Below are 15,223 nucleotides of genomic sequence, written 5' to 3' on the forward strand. Positions count from 1 at the left end.
TTTTAGTGACGGTGAAATTAATTACCCTGAGAGAATGGGTTAACATGTGAATAATTGAATCTCACTGGTGACATTAATGGAACTGACCTGTGCTTTATGTCAACTAAAATGTCAGACACTTAATGAGGAATAAATTATTGCACAACACTGAACTCCCTCTGAACACTGGTCTTGTCATACACACGCACACATATATATGAGCATTTGAAATGTGAAAGGTAAGAGTTCTTCATCTGGGGTCCAGATGGTAGCACACCATTGAGTGCGCACAGTACCATGCTCTGGGACCCGGGTTTGAGCCCCTGATTCCCTCCTGCAGGGGGAACACTTCATAAGCCATGAAGCAAATCTGCAGCTCTGCCCCCCCACCACCACCCCCGCTTCTACTTCCCCCATCCCTCTCAATGTCTATCTATCCTATTGAATAAAAAATAAATGAGAGAGAGAGAGAAAGGCCACCGAGAGCAGTGGATTCATAGTACCAGTACAGAGGCTTAGTGATAACCCTAGTAGCCAAAAAAAGACCTTATCAATCTAAAACATCATTTTTACCCCATTCAGAGCTTATAACCATTTTGCATTTTTACAGTGGTTAAAAATCTTAATGAAAGATAAATGTGATAACTGTTTATGATACTCTTTCTAAAATACAGTTTATTGATGGCTTCTTTCAAAGGCAAAAACAGTGTGGACTTAGAAGAGTTGTCAGCAAAGAATTTGGAACCTAAAGCCCCAAGAATTAAAGAAGTCCTAAAAGAACGGAAAGTTTTAGAGAAAAAAGTGGCCCTAAGCATAAAAAGGAAAAAAGACTCAAGGTGCGTCATTTCTCTAGCCACACTGCAGTCTGACATTCCTTCAGTATGCTTTTAGAAATGAGGCATTGAAAATGAATGTTTGTGGGTTAAGCGCACGTGGCACAAAGCGCAAGGACAGGCATAAGGATCCCGGTTCAAGCCCCCGGCTCCCCACTTGGAGGGGAATCACTTCACAGGCGGTGAAACAGGTCTGCAGGTGTCTGTCTTTCTCTCCCCCTCTCTGTCTTCCCCTCCTCTCTCCATTTCTCTCTGTCCTATCCAACGACGACATCAATAACAACAACAATAATAACTACAACAATTAAATAGCAAGGGCAACAAAAGGGAAAAAATAAAGTGAATATTAAAAAAAGAATGTGTATATTATTGCATGTTTATGAAAGATTGTAGATTTTTGTTTTTAGCATCATAATATCTATACTATTGCAAAGTTTAGTATATCTTAAAGTTGTTTGGAATGCCGGAAATTTTCTTTTTCTATGTGATGCAAATTTGCCCCCCCCCCCCCAGGAAAAAACGACATTCATAAGCACACAGTTGTTTCGGAAGTTTCCAGGGGATGGCTCAAGTCTTTACTCGGGAGACAGCTGTATTCTGAGTTTTCAGTAACCAAATATTTACAGTGATTGTATTCACTCTCCAGTCTTTCTGTTCTGTCTGTCTGCACTGCTTGTCATAGTTAATTCTTTTTTTTTTTTAGGTCTATGATTTTTTTTTAATATTTTATTTTTTTTATTTATTCCCTTTTGTTGCCCTTGTTGTTTTATTGTTGTAGTTATTATTGTTGTTGTCATCGTTGTTGGATAGGACAGAGAGAAATGGAGAGAGGAGGGGAAGACAGAGAGGGAGAGAGAAAGATAGACACCTGCAGACCTGCTTCACCGTCTGTGAAGTGACTCCCCTGCAGGTGGGGAGCCGGGGTTCGAACCGGGACCCTTATGCCGGTCCTTGTGCTTTGCGCCACCTGCGCTTAACCCGCTGCACTACAGCCCGACTCCCATAGTTAATTCTTTATGGACTAGAAAGCCAGAGAGACCGAAACTCAAGTCACGTGAACAAAGATCTGTAGCCTCCTGTTCTGTAAGATGAGCAATGTAAATTTTTCAGGGAGTTGACTAGAACTGAATCAGTAATTCACAGAACTCAGTGAAAAGAGTCGGCTTTCTGTTTACTCGAAAGATAGCAAGACTCTGAAAATATGATAGCCCATAAAATAGCCACGTACAAACAAGAAGTCAGAAGTGTTCTTATTTCTGTTTACTCGAAAGATAGCAAGACTCTGAAAATATGATAGCCCATAAAATAGCCATGTACAAACAAGAAGTCAGAAGTGTTCTTATTTCAAATGCATCATCTCTCAGCTCCTAGAATAGTGCACATCACATCTTGTCTTGTGTTCTCTGTTGACTAAGAACAAGATTCAAATTAAAACAGAGCAACTCTCCATGGGTGGGGCAAGTTGTTGCCAGTAAGGGAAAACTCTTTTATTTTTTTTTTAACTTTTCCTGAGAAATTTGAACATTTGACTCAAAGTTCACGTTTGACTTTTTTCCCCAACTTAGGAATACTGAGGAGAATTCTAAAAAGAAGCAGCATTCCGAAGAAGACTCCAAAGAGATCCTCAAAACAAGTGAGGTATGTCTTCGTTACTAAATTCCGACTGTTAGACGGTCTGCTCGATGGCAGTCTTCCTGTTAGATAACGGTACAACTTGAAGAGCAGAGCTTACCAGACAGGGCAGGGCTTTCCTAACTTGAGTTAAAAGTCCCTCCCCCATCTTGGACATTCTTGAATGGCCAGCTGATGCGCTGAATTCATCACTGTGGCAACTTGGTTCATGTGATCACTTATCTAGATAATGCCTACTTTTATACCGTTCTCCCATTTCTGACGATGGCAATACAGAAACAGCTGCCAGTAATAAGAGTTGAGGGGGTGAGGGGAGGCGTTCTACCACAATAAGTCACCATCAGTTCACTCTCCTGTCCACAGCACACATGACTTTGTACAGTAGGTGATGACTTCGCAAACTGTTCTTCATATTCCTCTTTATTCACGTTACCTTGTGGGCTTCCTAGTTCTTCCAGTCACCATTATAATTCACCACTGTGGACCAGCAAGGCAGCTCTCACACTGATAACCTGCTTGCTTTGTCTGCATGACTCAAGTTTGAGTCTGGCCCCCACTGCACTGAAGGAAGCTTCAGTGCTTTGGTTTTGTTGTTTGTTTGTTTGTTTGTTTTTCCCTCTGTTTCTCTGTGTCTGTCTCTATTTGGAAAAGTCAGCCAAAAGCAGTGAAACTCCAGTGATGACGATGACAGCATTAATGATAGCATAGTGTAGGCTTGAATAAATATTCCCTGTGTGAGCATTTCCTTAACAGTTGAGCGCTTAGATTGTTTCCAAGATTTGATCATTTTAAAAAGTAAAAACTTGGTACTGAGTGCATCTCCTATATTTTCAGCTAATTTTCTTGGTGTTATGTTTTTGCTTTGCCTGGGACTTAAACCCTTCCGTACAATGACATGGTTGTTACTTTTAAACGGTTCGTTTACATCTTGCTATACCCTCACCCACATATATAGCAGAAGGACACTCATCTGTGGTATAAAATCATAAGTTAAGCTGACCCAGTAGTTCCTGAATGAGAACAGCAAGTGGTCAGTCAAGGCTTTAAGTGTGTCTCACAGCACCCTCTCACTAACATTAATAGTCTACTCAGTGCCAAGATTTCTAGGCATTGGTGGGCATCAGCAAGTTAAAGGAGACCTCCTTGGTGCATGGACAGATCTCGGGAGAAATAACTAGTCTCCGTAAAGATGCCTTGCTGGAGTCATTTATGAAGAGAACTGGGCTTCAAAGGAGATGATCTGAACTTGCTAACTTGCTGCCTGCGTGTGAAATTACTGAACCATGCAAATCTTCAGTTTCCTGAGGCATAAAAGAAAGTTAATATCTCCCCCAGGCTGTTAACAGATTAAGCAGGGTCTTAACGCGATAACACTCAGTGTATTAAAATAGTGCACCTTAATCTTAAATCTGAATATAAAAACTGAGTTTTCTTCTTTCTCGCCTTGTCTTTCAGCATTGTGAAAAAGAAAAGATGTCTTCTTCAAAGGACTCGAAGCACGTTCATGCAAAAACGGAAGCCAGTAAACCTACACGGAGACTTTCAGAGTCTCTGCACTCAGCTGATGAAAACAAAAACGAAGCTAAGGTGGAAAGAGAGCATAAGAGACGGACATCCACCCCCCTTGTGGTGGAAGAGGTCCAGGAAGAGACGGACTCAAGAGACGGGAAAAGGCAAGCAGAACGCACAGAAACCGTCCAGGAAGAACTCCAGAAACAGAAGAGCACAGTGAAAAACGAGAAGCATCTCAAGAAAGATGACTCTGAAGCGCCCCCTTCGAAAAGCATGCCTAAGAAAGAGACGAAGTCCTCCAAGGAGAAACCTGAGAAAGACAAGACACAGTCCGAGGACAAACTGACTGTGAAACATAAACATAAAGGTGACGGCACGCACAAAACCGGAGACGAGGCTGAGCCCCACTCTTCGGAGAAAGGCTCAAAGCTGGAGGAAAGCATTCAGAAGTCAGGTCATCAGACTAAGACCTCTTCAGATGACAAAGCCGATCGCAAAAGTAAACACCGAAATGATAGAAAACTGTCCATTTTAGGCAAAGATGGGAAGCCAGTTTCTGAATACCTGATAAAGTCAGAGGAGAATGCTCGGAAAGAAAACAAGAGAGAGAGACACACATCAACGGACAAAAATAAGGCAGAACACAAATCAAGACGATCAAGTGACTCTAAAATCCAGAAGGACTCTCTGAGTTCCAAGCAGCACGGTATCATGTTACCGAGGAGAAGTGAAAGCTACTCAGAAGACAGGTGTGATACAGACTCAGCTAACTTGGACAGCGGTTCAAAACCAGAAGATACTGTCCACAAGGAGAAGAGAAGGACAAAGAGCTTGCTGGAAGAGAAGCTGACATTAAAGACTAAATCTAAAAGTCAAGGCAAGCAGTTAAAAGTGGAAGCAGAATCCCAAGAAAGTGTCACGAGGCAGCCAGCCACTTCAAAACCAGATAAAGAGAAGAACTCAGAAGAGGACCCAGACCCAGAGAGGCAGCGAAAATCCAAAGTTGAGGACAAGCCTGAGGAAGCTGGGACTGAGCCTGTACAGGAGGGTGCTGCGACTTCAACGCATGGTGCACAGAAGGACTCCGGTCACAGAGCTAAGTTGCCGCTGACAAAGGAGAAGTGTAAGGGTGACAAGGACTCAGGTGCCTCCAGACTGGAGAGGAAGTTATCAGATGGACACCGAAGCAGAAGCTTGAAACACAGCAGTAAAGACTTGAAAAAGAAAGAAGAAACTAAACCAGACGACAGAGATGGCAAAGAAGTTGACGGTAACCACGAAAAGGCGAAAGGGACTAGTTCTGTCTTGGAAAAGAAATTAAGCAGAAAGCCAGGTGAAAACCGAAGAGGAAGTTTATCACAAGACACAGCCAAAGGAGAAGAAAAAGCCACAGTCAACACTTCCGGCACACCTACGAGTTCCTCCCTTCAGAGACCCAAGAAAAGCGATGCCACATTGATCCCAGAGCAAGAACCGATGGAAGTTGATCCAGTGCCAGCTGCTGAAAATGTATCTGAAAGATCTAAAACCTCAGACAATGGTGATCATGGTCCTCAGACAGGCACAGACAGTGAAAATACAGCAAGACCAAAAGCGACTGCCTCAGTCCTGAAGGATGAATCAAAAAGCACAGCGGACACAAAAGCAATAGCTCCGGCTCCCAAGTTGGGGCGAGGAGTAGGAGTCAGTAATTCCGAAAAGCACGCCGACCACAAAAGCGCCCTGACCAAGAAGGCGGCGCATGTTCAGAGCGCCGCATGCAGACCAGACCCTGGAGAGAAAGAACCCCTTCAGCCCGGAGCTCACGATGCCAGTGTCAACTCAGAAATGAGTCCTAGAATGCCTCCTCAGACCCCGTCAGAAAATGAGAGGCCACAGAAGTATTTGAAAAGCACAGCCAGACCCCCTGAAGAGCATCTGGCCCAAGCAGATGCTGCTCTCCGACACCCCACAAACACGGACCCCTCCCCATCCTTACGCACGGCGGACGCTGCACCTCAGCCGCAGTCTCAAGCTGCAGATGGACTGTCACCCAGTGGCAGAAGCACCGTACTAGAAGGTGGCGCCGCCAGCACGTCACATAGGAACACCAACACCCCCAACCAGAGTTCCACAACTAGAGAGTCAGAAGTTCCTAGGACAAGCGACAACGTAGAAGGGGGTCCTGTCCCCACGGTCAACACACCAGCAGGCATGCACAGCAAAAGACACGTTCCAGAAGGATGCCAGGCCACGGCACCACACAGCAAGCCAGGAAAAGCCAGGGTGCCTCTTGGCAGTCAGTTAACAGCCACGGCCATAGAAAACAAGAGCGTTCACCAACAAGACACATTGGCGGACACAGCCGAGAAAGAAAGCGGCGTAAGTGCAGAGCCCGCTCCAAAGCAGACAGTCAGGGCTGCAGTAGAAAACGGAAGGAAGGATGGCGTGGCTGTTGATGGCATGGGAGAGACGACTACAGAAAAAGGTGCTGAGACTCTTGAGTGTACACATAGTCACGGTCCAGGCAAAGTAGAAGATAAATCCGTAGAGGCTCAAGGAAGGAATGAAAACAGCGAGGTAGACACCAGTGCCGGAAGCAACAGCCCATCCTCTCTCTTAGACCAGAGGAACGGAGACACAGAAAATGTGACCACTGGGTCCGGCGGATCTGAGAAGTCTCTTATCGCCACTAGTACTGAGGGGAAAGTCAAGGGCGTTGCGTTAGTTCCAGTAAAGGCAGGAGCTGCCACCACCACTTCAGAGAGTGCAGGTGAGGTGGCTGGGCCTTGCACAAGCATCGAGGCCGACGAAGGTGTCACGGCAGGCACAAGCCCCAGAGACAAGCCCCTGCTCGTCGGCACAGGACCCAGCAGATGCACGGTTTTTGCTGCCGCTGAAGAAGGTGGGGGCATCGTCACAGAAGGATTTGCTGAAAGTGAGACCTTCCTGACAAGCACCAAGGAGGGAGACGGCGGAGAGTGCACCACAGCCGCATCTGGAGAGAGAGCCGCAGAGCCAGCAGCTGCCCACGTGGCCGCAGCTGTAGGCAACGTCAACAGCGCGGTGACGGAAGAGAAGGATGATGCCGTGACCAGTGCGGGCTCCGAGGAAAAATGCGACGACAGCCCTTCAAGCGGAGACTCTGAGATGACAGAAGGAGCCATGACTTCCGTCGGTGAGGTGGAAAGCGACGGAGCGGTGACAAGCGCTGGGACAGAAATAAGAGAGGGCTCTGTGAGCAGCGAAGAGTTGAATGGGTTCCAGCACGCTCAGGCGAGAATGGGCCCCAAGAAAGAGACTGAGGGGGCGGTGACGTGCACAGGAGCAGAAGGGAGAGGCGGCAGCTTTGTGATGTGCTCGGGGACCGGCGTAGGGCCCCTGGAGCAGCGCGTGGTGACGGGTGCAGCCGCGGCCCTGGTAGGTGCCGAGACGCCCCCCGGAACAAGTGCCCCCCAAGAGGGAGACGGCTCCGTGAATGACGGCACGGAGGGCGAGAGTGCCGTCACCAGCACGGGCATAACAGAAGATGACGGCGAGGGGCCGGCCAGCTGCTCGGGGCCGGAAGAGGGCAGCGAAGGTTTTGCCGTAAGTTCCGAGTCAGAGGAGAACGGAGAGAGCGCAATGGACAGCACCGTCGCCAAAGAAGCCTCCAGTGTGCCCGTAGTTGCCGCCGGTCCTTGTGATGATGAAGGCATCGTGACCAGCACCGGTGCCAAAGAGGAAGATGAGGAAGACGAGGGTGTGGTGACCAGCACGGGCCGGGGGAATGAAATCGGGCACGCTTCAACTTGCACGGGGACAGAGGGCGAGGGCGAGGGCGAGGGGGTAGCAGTTTGCGAGAGTGCGGAGGAAGGGGTCGGTCAGCTCGGGACCGCAGAAGGGCACCTGGAAGCAGAAGCCGGAGGGGCCGTCACAAACACAAATGACAGTAACGTCGACAGCATGAGCAGCACAGAGAAGATTAAAGATGGGGAGATCTGTTCCAGCGCCAAAGGGCTTGTAGAAAGCAGTGTGACCAGTGCCGTTTCTGGAAAGGGGGAAGGGGCACGTGTTCCTGAGGGGTTCCAGGGCCCGATGGCAAGTGCAGGTTTAGATCAGAGTGACGGTCAAGTCACCAGGCAAGAGGACAACGCAGAGGAGGCCACGATTTCCACGGGTCTCGTGGGGGGCAGCTACGATGTCCTCGTATCTGGTGCCACCCCAGCATATGAGGCCCCTCACACATCACCCAGTGGAAAAGAAGACGAAGGTGTCATCACCTCTGGGGAAAACCCAGAATGCAACGGCCTCTCGGCAACTACAGCCAGTGACAGCGCTGCCAACCACGCTGGTCTCGCGGGGGGCGAGAGGCAAGGCAAAGGCCTAATGATCTCTACCAGCACAGGAAGGGACTGCCCCACTCCGTTGAGCAAACTGGCGGCCGCAGAAGAAGGCCATTCCAGTACTCCGAGGACTGAGGAGGGCGCAGAGGGTGCCAGGAGTGGGGAAGAATTTGAGGCCCCCACGCCCAGTGCGGCATCGGGGGTCGAGAGCCAACCAACGGCTACGGGAAGTGAGGAGAAAGACGAGTGCACCATGATCTCCACAAGCATCGGAGAAGAGTTCGAAGTGCCTATTTCCAGCGCGACCACCACCATCGGTGCCCCTAGTCGGCTGCCGTGTGCATCAGCTGACACAAGGGGAGAAGGTCCAGCCCTGGTCAGCACAGAGGACTTTGAGGGGCCTATGCCCAGTGCCCCCACCCACGTGGAAAGCCCTCTGGCCTCCACTAGCAAGGAGGAGAAGGATGAGTGTGCCCTCATCTCCACCAGCATCGCAGAAGAATGTGAGGCCTCCGTCTCCCTCCTGGAAGAGAAAGACGGGAGTGCCGTCATCTCGACTAGCTCGGTGGAAGACTGCGAGGGCCCCGTGTCCAGCGCCGCCCCGCCTGCTGTCCATCTGTCCCTCGGGACAGCGGAAGAGCTGAGCGACACTGCCATGATTTCCACCAGCACCTCCGAGGGATGTGAGGCGCTCATGGTGGGTGCCACGCCACAGGACGAGGATCAGCCCTCTGTCAGCCGACTGGAGGACCCAGGCGATGCCGCCATCATCTCCACCAGCACGGCTGAGTGTGTGCCGGCGGGCGCCGGCCTGGACAGGCACGAGGAGAATGACCCAGGAGGAAGAGAAGAGCCCACCACCGCCGGAAAGGAGACCGGGCTCCAGGTGCCTGTGCCCAGCCCGATGGCAGAGGACAGCTGTCAGCACCCTGGGCCGCTCACATCTGCGGTGACCATGAGCGCCCAGGACGGGCGTGGCAGGGCCTCCATCAGCATGCTCTCTGCTGTGTGTATCCAAGAAAAAGAGAAAGCTGGCAAGGAACCCCGCAGCGAAAGCGCATCGCACCCCCCAGATGCAGTAAAGGGTAGCTCCTTGGACTGTGTGCAGAGAGAAGGCACAGGCCCTGAGAGACGGCCAGCAGGGGAGGGCTCCTCGGCCAGCTGTTCGACTGGGCAGAGCTTCAGCCACAACACCGACTCCCCTGTGGGTCCCAGAGGCCCAGGGCAGACATCCCAGCAGACAACCAAGGCTGCTTCAGTCAGTGTGAGCTGTGAGACAGCACTAAACACCAGTGCTAAAAAAGCCAGTGACAAGCCACAGAGCAGAGACACAGCCAACGAGCATCCCTCACCCCCTCCCCAGCGGAGCCCAGGGGGCCCCCAGAACGCCACCACTGAGCCTGCCTGTGCTCAGGTGTCGGAAATTGTCCCTTCCCACGCAGCGGTCCCTTCAGCCGCCGGCAGCCAAACTCTCTCGGCTCCTGAGTGTGAGCAGGACTGGACAGGGAAGCGAGAGCACAGTGGCTGTGGCACAGGGACCGTTCAGACACCCATGGGGCAAACAGGAGAGGGCCTGACGGAGTCGCTCCAGGGTGAAGGAGGGCTCCAGGTCACAGTTGCCTCTGAAGGAAGTTTGTGTAACATAGGTGAGAACTTCCCTCCTTGCAAAGTTTCACTTTTTACAGAGATGATATAGTATGTAGAGGACACGTGAGACAACCTGCCCAAAGATGGCTTTGGTTCCAGCATGCCACAGAGTAACTCTTAACCACCACTCGAAGGTAGAGCTTCTCTAAAAGAAACGCATGTTTGAGAGCTTAAGAGCCGTAGCTTCTTCCCCGGCCTAGAACCTGGCCTAGAACCTGCAGCATGTTACGAGTTCGGTCAAGCCAGTGACTTCTCTTATTTATCTTTTTATTTATTTTCTCTTTTGTTGCCCTTTTTTATTGTTGTACTGTTGTAGTTATTATTGCTGTTGTCGTCATTGTTGGATAGGACAGAGAAATGGAGAGAGACGGGGAAGACACAGGGGGAGAGAAAGACAGACACCTGCAGACCTGCTTCACTGCTTGTGAAGCGACTCTCCTGCAGGTGGGGCGCCGGGGGCTCGAACTAGAATCCTTACGCCGGTCCTTGCACTTTGTGCCATGTGCGCTAAACCCACTGCACTACCGCTGGACTCCCCCCCTTTTTTTTTTTTTTAGTGGAGTTTAGAATTCAGAAACTACGAGTTCATCCCTAGTTTTCTAGTTTAGAATGTGTTGAAAACCTTTCCTGATAGATGCAGAGTGCTGATCTTACCAGAAGCACTTGGGCCCCAATGCCTTTTTTTTTTTTTTTTACCCCCGGCAGTGTTTTTGTTTGTACCGGAGCACTGCTCAGTTCTAGTTTACTGAGGTGCTGGTGCTAGGGGTGCTCTGGATTGAACCTGCTGACCTTTGGTGCCTCAGGCAAAAGTGGCTTTTTGCATAACTGTTAAGCCCCTAGTGGATCACTTTCAAAGGTGTGGACTTTTGAGCTGTTAGTCAACCAGCCACTCCACCCCACCCCACCCCCCGCCCCAGGCATTTTACACCAGGTGCCACCCCATCAGGCTGGGGTGGGGGGCAGACACTCAAGGTGGCAAGATACTCATTAGTGCAAAGTGACTCAGGCGTGGCAGATGCCTGGGTGGTCTGGCGAAGGGTGCTGTGGGAACTCACGCAGAGGATCGGAGCTGTGTCTTTCCACTCTGGCTTATACATTGTAGTTCTGGACTTTGAACATGAATAGTCCATAGATATCACCTCAGGCAGCCTCAGGAAGCTGAGGGGGAGTGAATATCATCTTGGTCATTCTAGGAACTAGGTAGAAGACATTAAGCAATGTCTCAAGGGTTGAAATAAGGTACTTAAAAGCTTTTCCATTGCATTATGGCTAGGTAAATTGGGCACACTGGAAGGTTTAATGACTTAACCATTACTTTAGTCAACTGCCCCTTCCTGCCCACCTACCCACCCTTTGCCCCCTTTTCTAAAGGAGCAAAATTAGCAGGGCTTTTTAGCAAGGAAAAGCTTACTGCATCTTAGAGAAGAGAAAGATTCTCTTTGGTGACTTTGGGTGGGTGGGTGAATGAGAGAAACAGATAGCATATGAGGCAGGCGGCAGTGAAGAGAAAATGGACCAGGACGGGTAGAATTATCTCCACTAGATAAAATGCCCTTTTTTTTCTTTTTCTTTCAATTTTTTTATTATTATTTTTATTTATTTCCTTTTGTTGCCCTTGTTTTATTGTTGGAGTTATTGTTGTTGTTATTGATGTCGTCATTGTTGGATAGGACAGAGAGAAATGGAGAGAGGGGAAGACAGAGAGGAGGAGAGAAAAAGAGACACCTGCAGATCTGCTTTACCTCTTGTGAAGCGACTCCCCTGCAGGTGGGGAGCCGGGGGCTCAAACCGGGATTCTCATTCCAGTCCTTGTGCTTTGTGCCACTTGCACTTAATCCACTGTGCTACCGCTCGACTCCCTTTTCTTTTTTGTCTTCCTCCGATGCCTAGCTGTATACTCACTTCTGTAACAAGAGTCTCTTCATAACTTCCCTCCTGTTTTGAGAATATACCTCTCCAACCCAAAATGTTACCTTGAAGCTAGCAGCAGGTCACTACAGAAAAATAACTTGGAAATAAATCGTCTTCCTATCTTATTTTTTCTGAATAGCCATCTGAAACTTAACAAGAAATGATTTTATTTAAGAAAAAAAAAGTGAATGGCCCCCGAGTTTTTACCTCTTACCTGAGATCGTGCATGTGCCTCTGTATTTGTTTTCTGTCAACAGCAAAATAGAACAAACCAAGGAGGCTTGTTAGACAACAACCTTCTGTTAGCTTTTGAGTCAGGATGTATTTTGTAAATAAATTCTGAAATTGCCTTCATGGTTTGATTTTCACTAGGCAATGAAGAAGAGTCTCCATCGAGTGTTTCAGGAAGATCAGAACAGAAAACCAGCTTGACCTCTGAGGTATGACTGGCAGTTCAGTTACACTGATTGTACCTGTGAGTGGTATAAGTATTCCGGATTACACCTGAGCAGTGCACTTGCTGTTATCACTGGACTCACAACACTTACATCCTATGTGTGTTCGGGTGTGTGTGTGTGTGTGTGTGTGTGTGTGTGTGTGTGTGTGGTAAGAGCCACAATAATCTCAGTAAATGATACCACCATCAATTCCAGTGATTGAGATTAGAAGTCCAAGGGCCTTCCTAGCATGTCACACACAGTCCAGTGCCCATTTTTACTGGTTTTGTTCCCAGCATATAGCTTAACCTCTTACATCTGTATTTCTGTGTGTCCCATTGTCCTTCTGTTCCTGACCCTCCTACAGTCTGGTTCACATAGCCCTGAGAAGTCGTCTTGATTAGGTTGAGATCAGCGGATGCAATATTATTTGATAAGAATTGGGAGAAGCATACGGGAAAGTGGGCCCTACCCTAGGGTCCCAGGACTGGGGGAAGTTTAGGCTCTACAGTGGAAATGTGAGATTCCTGTTGTGTTAGGGTTCAAGAAGACAATGGGTAGTCATTGCTAACATCACATTATTTGGTAACTGGGTTAACTGAAAAGTCCCTTTGTTAGACATACAATCAATTTTCCTCCCCTCTCATATGATTTTATTAATGTCTCCTTTCTTAAATAAAAAAAAAAGGAAAAAAAAAAAAAGTGCAAAAAAAAAAAAAGAAGAAGTCGTCTTGAAAGAAATCTAGTATTGGCCGTGGCTTGTGTGGTTCAAACAGTGTGTTCTCCATATCTGGCCCGAGCTCATGGCACTGGCCCAGTATATGTGACAAAGAGCTGATGTGCTCAAGGGCTTTGGAAAATGCAGAGGGAGCCCCGAGTATGGGTGTGGGAAGGTTGATGGCAAAGGCATTGTTAAAATGGGATTTTGCAAGTAGAGTAGAAGTTTACCAGAGGAGAAAGGAAAGAGCCTTCAGGCAAAACAGCATGTTCTGGATGGTCCTGGGCCAGTGACTCAGCCTGAGCCTGGGAGTGGTATAAAGGCCTTGACTGTTGTGAGTTCTGCTTGAAAGTAGTAGGAAAACCATGTTGATGAGTAAAATGTGAGATTAGATTTTTTTTGTTGTTGTTTTCCCTGGGGCTTCACTGCTCCTGGTCAACTTTTTCAAAGAGAGGGAGAGACCTCACAACACATCAGGCTCAACCTGACGCTGTTGACTGGCTACGGAAGAAGGGCAAACGCTAGAAGAAGAAGAACTGATGCTTCCCCAGGGTGGCTGTCCCAGGTGGTATACCAAGGACTCCAGCCTGGGTGACACACATGACAAAAGGTCCTCACCAGCTGAGCTGTCTCATCTCCCCCTCAGTGTTTTTGTGTTTTGTTTTTTTTTAGAGGGTGATGTGTCTCTTCCTTTTTTAGTTTTCCACAGACTTCCAAGTAGATTTTCACATCACACAAGATGCTGGGCATTTAATTAACTTGAAGTTAGTCTTGCCACCTGGTAGAAGTCTTTGTTAACTTACCTTACATATGGTGCCTTCACCTCTCTAGGTATGTGTACCATCAGAGAAAGAGAAAAAACTCACAGTTCTCACACCATCAGAAAGTCCCTGTGGTAAAGTGCAGAGTGGACCAGGTAAGCCTCTTTGTGTACTCACATGGTTTCTCTGCATGTGTTTTGTTTTTTTTTTGTTTTTTTGACCTTTGAAGCTTAAAATCACTTAGTGACTCATAATAAAACACTGATAGGTCCTGTCAATTTCTCCATCCTATTTTCAAAATAGGTTATAAAGAGAATTTTTCTGTTTTTTTGAGTAGTGACATAATTTTCAGTGTACAAATCTTTCACTTCTTCTGTTATGTTTATTCCTAGATATTTTATTGTTTTTGCTGCTATAGTAAAAGGAATTGATTTGTGGATTTCTTCTGCTAACTTAGTGTTTGCATCAAGGAATGCCACTGACTTTTGTATGTTAATTCTTGCTCCTGCCTGATTGCTATGGCAAAAACTTCCAACACTGTGTTGAATACTGATGGTGATGGTGGACAGCTCTGTCTAGTACCTGATCTGAGGGGGAATGCTTCTTTTTTACCATTGAGTATGATGTTGGATGTAGGTTTGCTGTATATAGACTCCACTATTAGAGGAGAACTTTCCATCTATTTCCATTTTTTTGTGGTGTTTTGATCATAAAGGGATGTTGAATTTTGTCAGTCTTTCTTTACACCTGTTGATATAATCATGTGGTTTTTGGTCTTCATTGATGTGGTGGATCACACATATATATATGTGTGTATGTATATATATATCATGTGGTTTTTGGTCTTCATTGATGTGGTGGATCACATATATGTGTGTATGTATATATATATATATATTTTTTTTAATTTATTCAACCTTACATCCCTGGAATAAACCCCACTTGGTCATGATAAGCAAATCTTTTTTTTTTTTTAATTTATTTTTTATTTAAGAAAGGAGACATTAAGAAAACCATAGGATAGGAGGGGTACAACTCCACACAATTCCTGCCACCCAATCTCCATATCCCACCCCCTCCCCTGATAGCTTTCCCATTCTCTATCCCTCTGGGAGCATGGACCCAGGGTCGTTGTGGGTTGCAGAAGGTGGAAGATCTGGCTTCTGTAATTGCTTCCCCGCTAAACATGGGCGTTGACTGGTCGGTCCATACTCCCAGTCTGCCTCTGTCTTTCCCTAGTAGGGTGGGTCTCTGGGGAAGCGGAGCTCCAGGACGCATTGGTGGGGTCTTCAGTCTAGGGAAGCCTGGCCGGCATCCTGCTAGCATCTGGAACCTGGTGGCTGAAAAGAGAGTTAACATACAAAGCCAAACAAATTGTTGAACAATCATGGACCTAAAGGTTGGAATAGTGGAGATGAAGTGTTGAGGGGTACTCACTGCAAACTCTAGTGTACTTCTGCTTTCAGGTATATATTTGCCCTAGTTTATG

The 15,223-nt window shown here is 47.7% G+C and overlaps 1 protein-coding gene across 2 annotated transcripts in view; it reads left to right on the forward strand.

The window, feature by feature from the left end:
• Positions 1-15,223, forward strand: part of BOD1L1 (biorientation of chromosomes in cell division 1 like 1) — a 58,847-nt gene that overhangs the window by 20,326 nt on the left and 23,298 nt on the right. For both annotated transcript variants that reach the window (XM_060188324.1, XM_060188326.1), the window contains exons 8-12: positions 677-815; positions 2,378-2,450; positions 3,900-9,906; positions 12,191-12,258; positions 13,805-13,889. In XM_060188324.1, the coding sequence (XP_060044307.1) occupies positions 677-815; positions 2,378-2,450; positions 3,900-9,906; positions 12,191-12,258; positions 13,805-13,889 (6,372 nt within the window). The remainder of the gene's footprint in view (positions 1-676; positions 816-2,377; positions 2,451-3,899; positions 9,907-12,190; positions 12,259-13,804; positions 13,890-15,223) is intronic.

The sequence above is a fragment of the Erinaceus europaeus genome, chromosome 3, assembly GCF_950295315.1.
Source record: "Erinaceus europaeus chromosome 3, mEriEur2.1, whole genome shotgun sequence".
Taxonomy (NCBI): Eukaryota; Metazoa; Chordata; class Mammalia; order Eulipotyphla; family Erinaceidae; genus Erinaceus; species Erinaceus europaeus.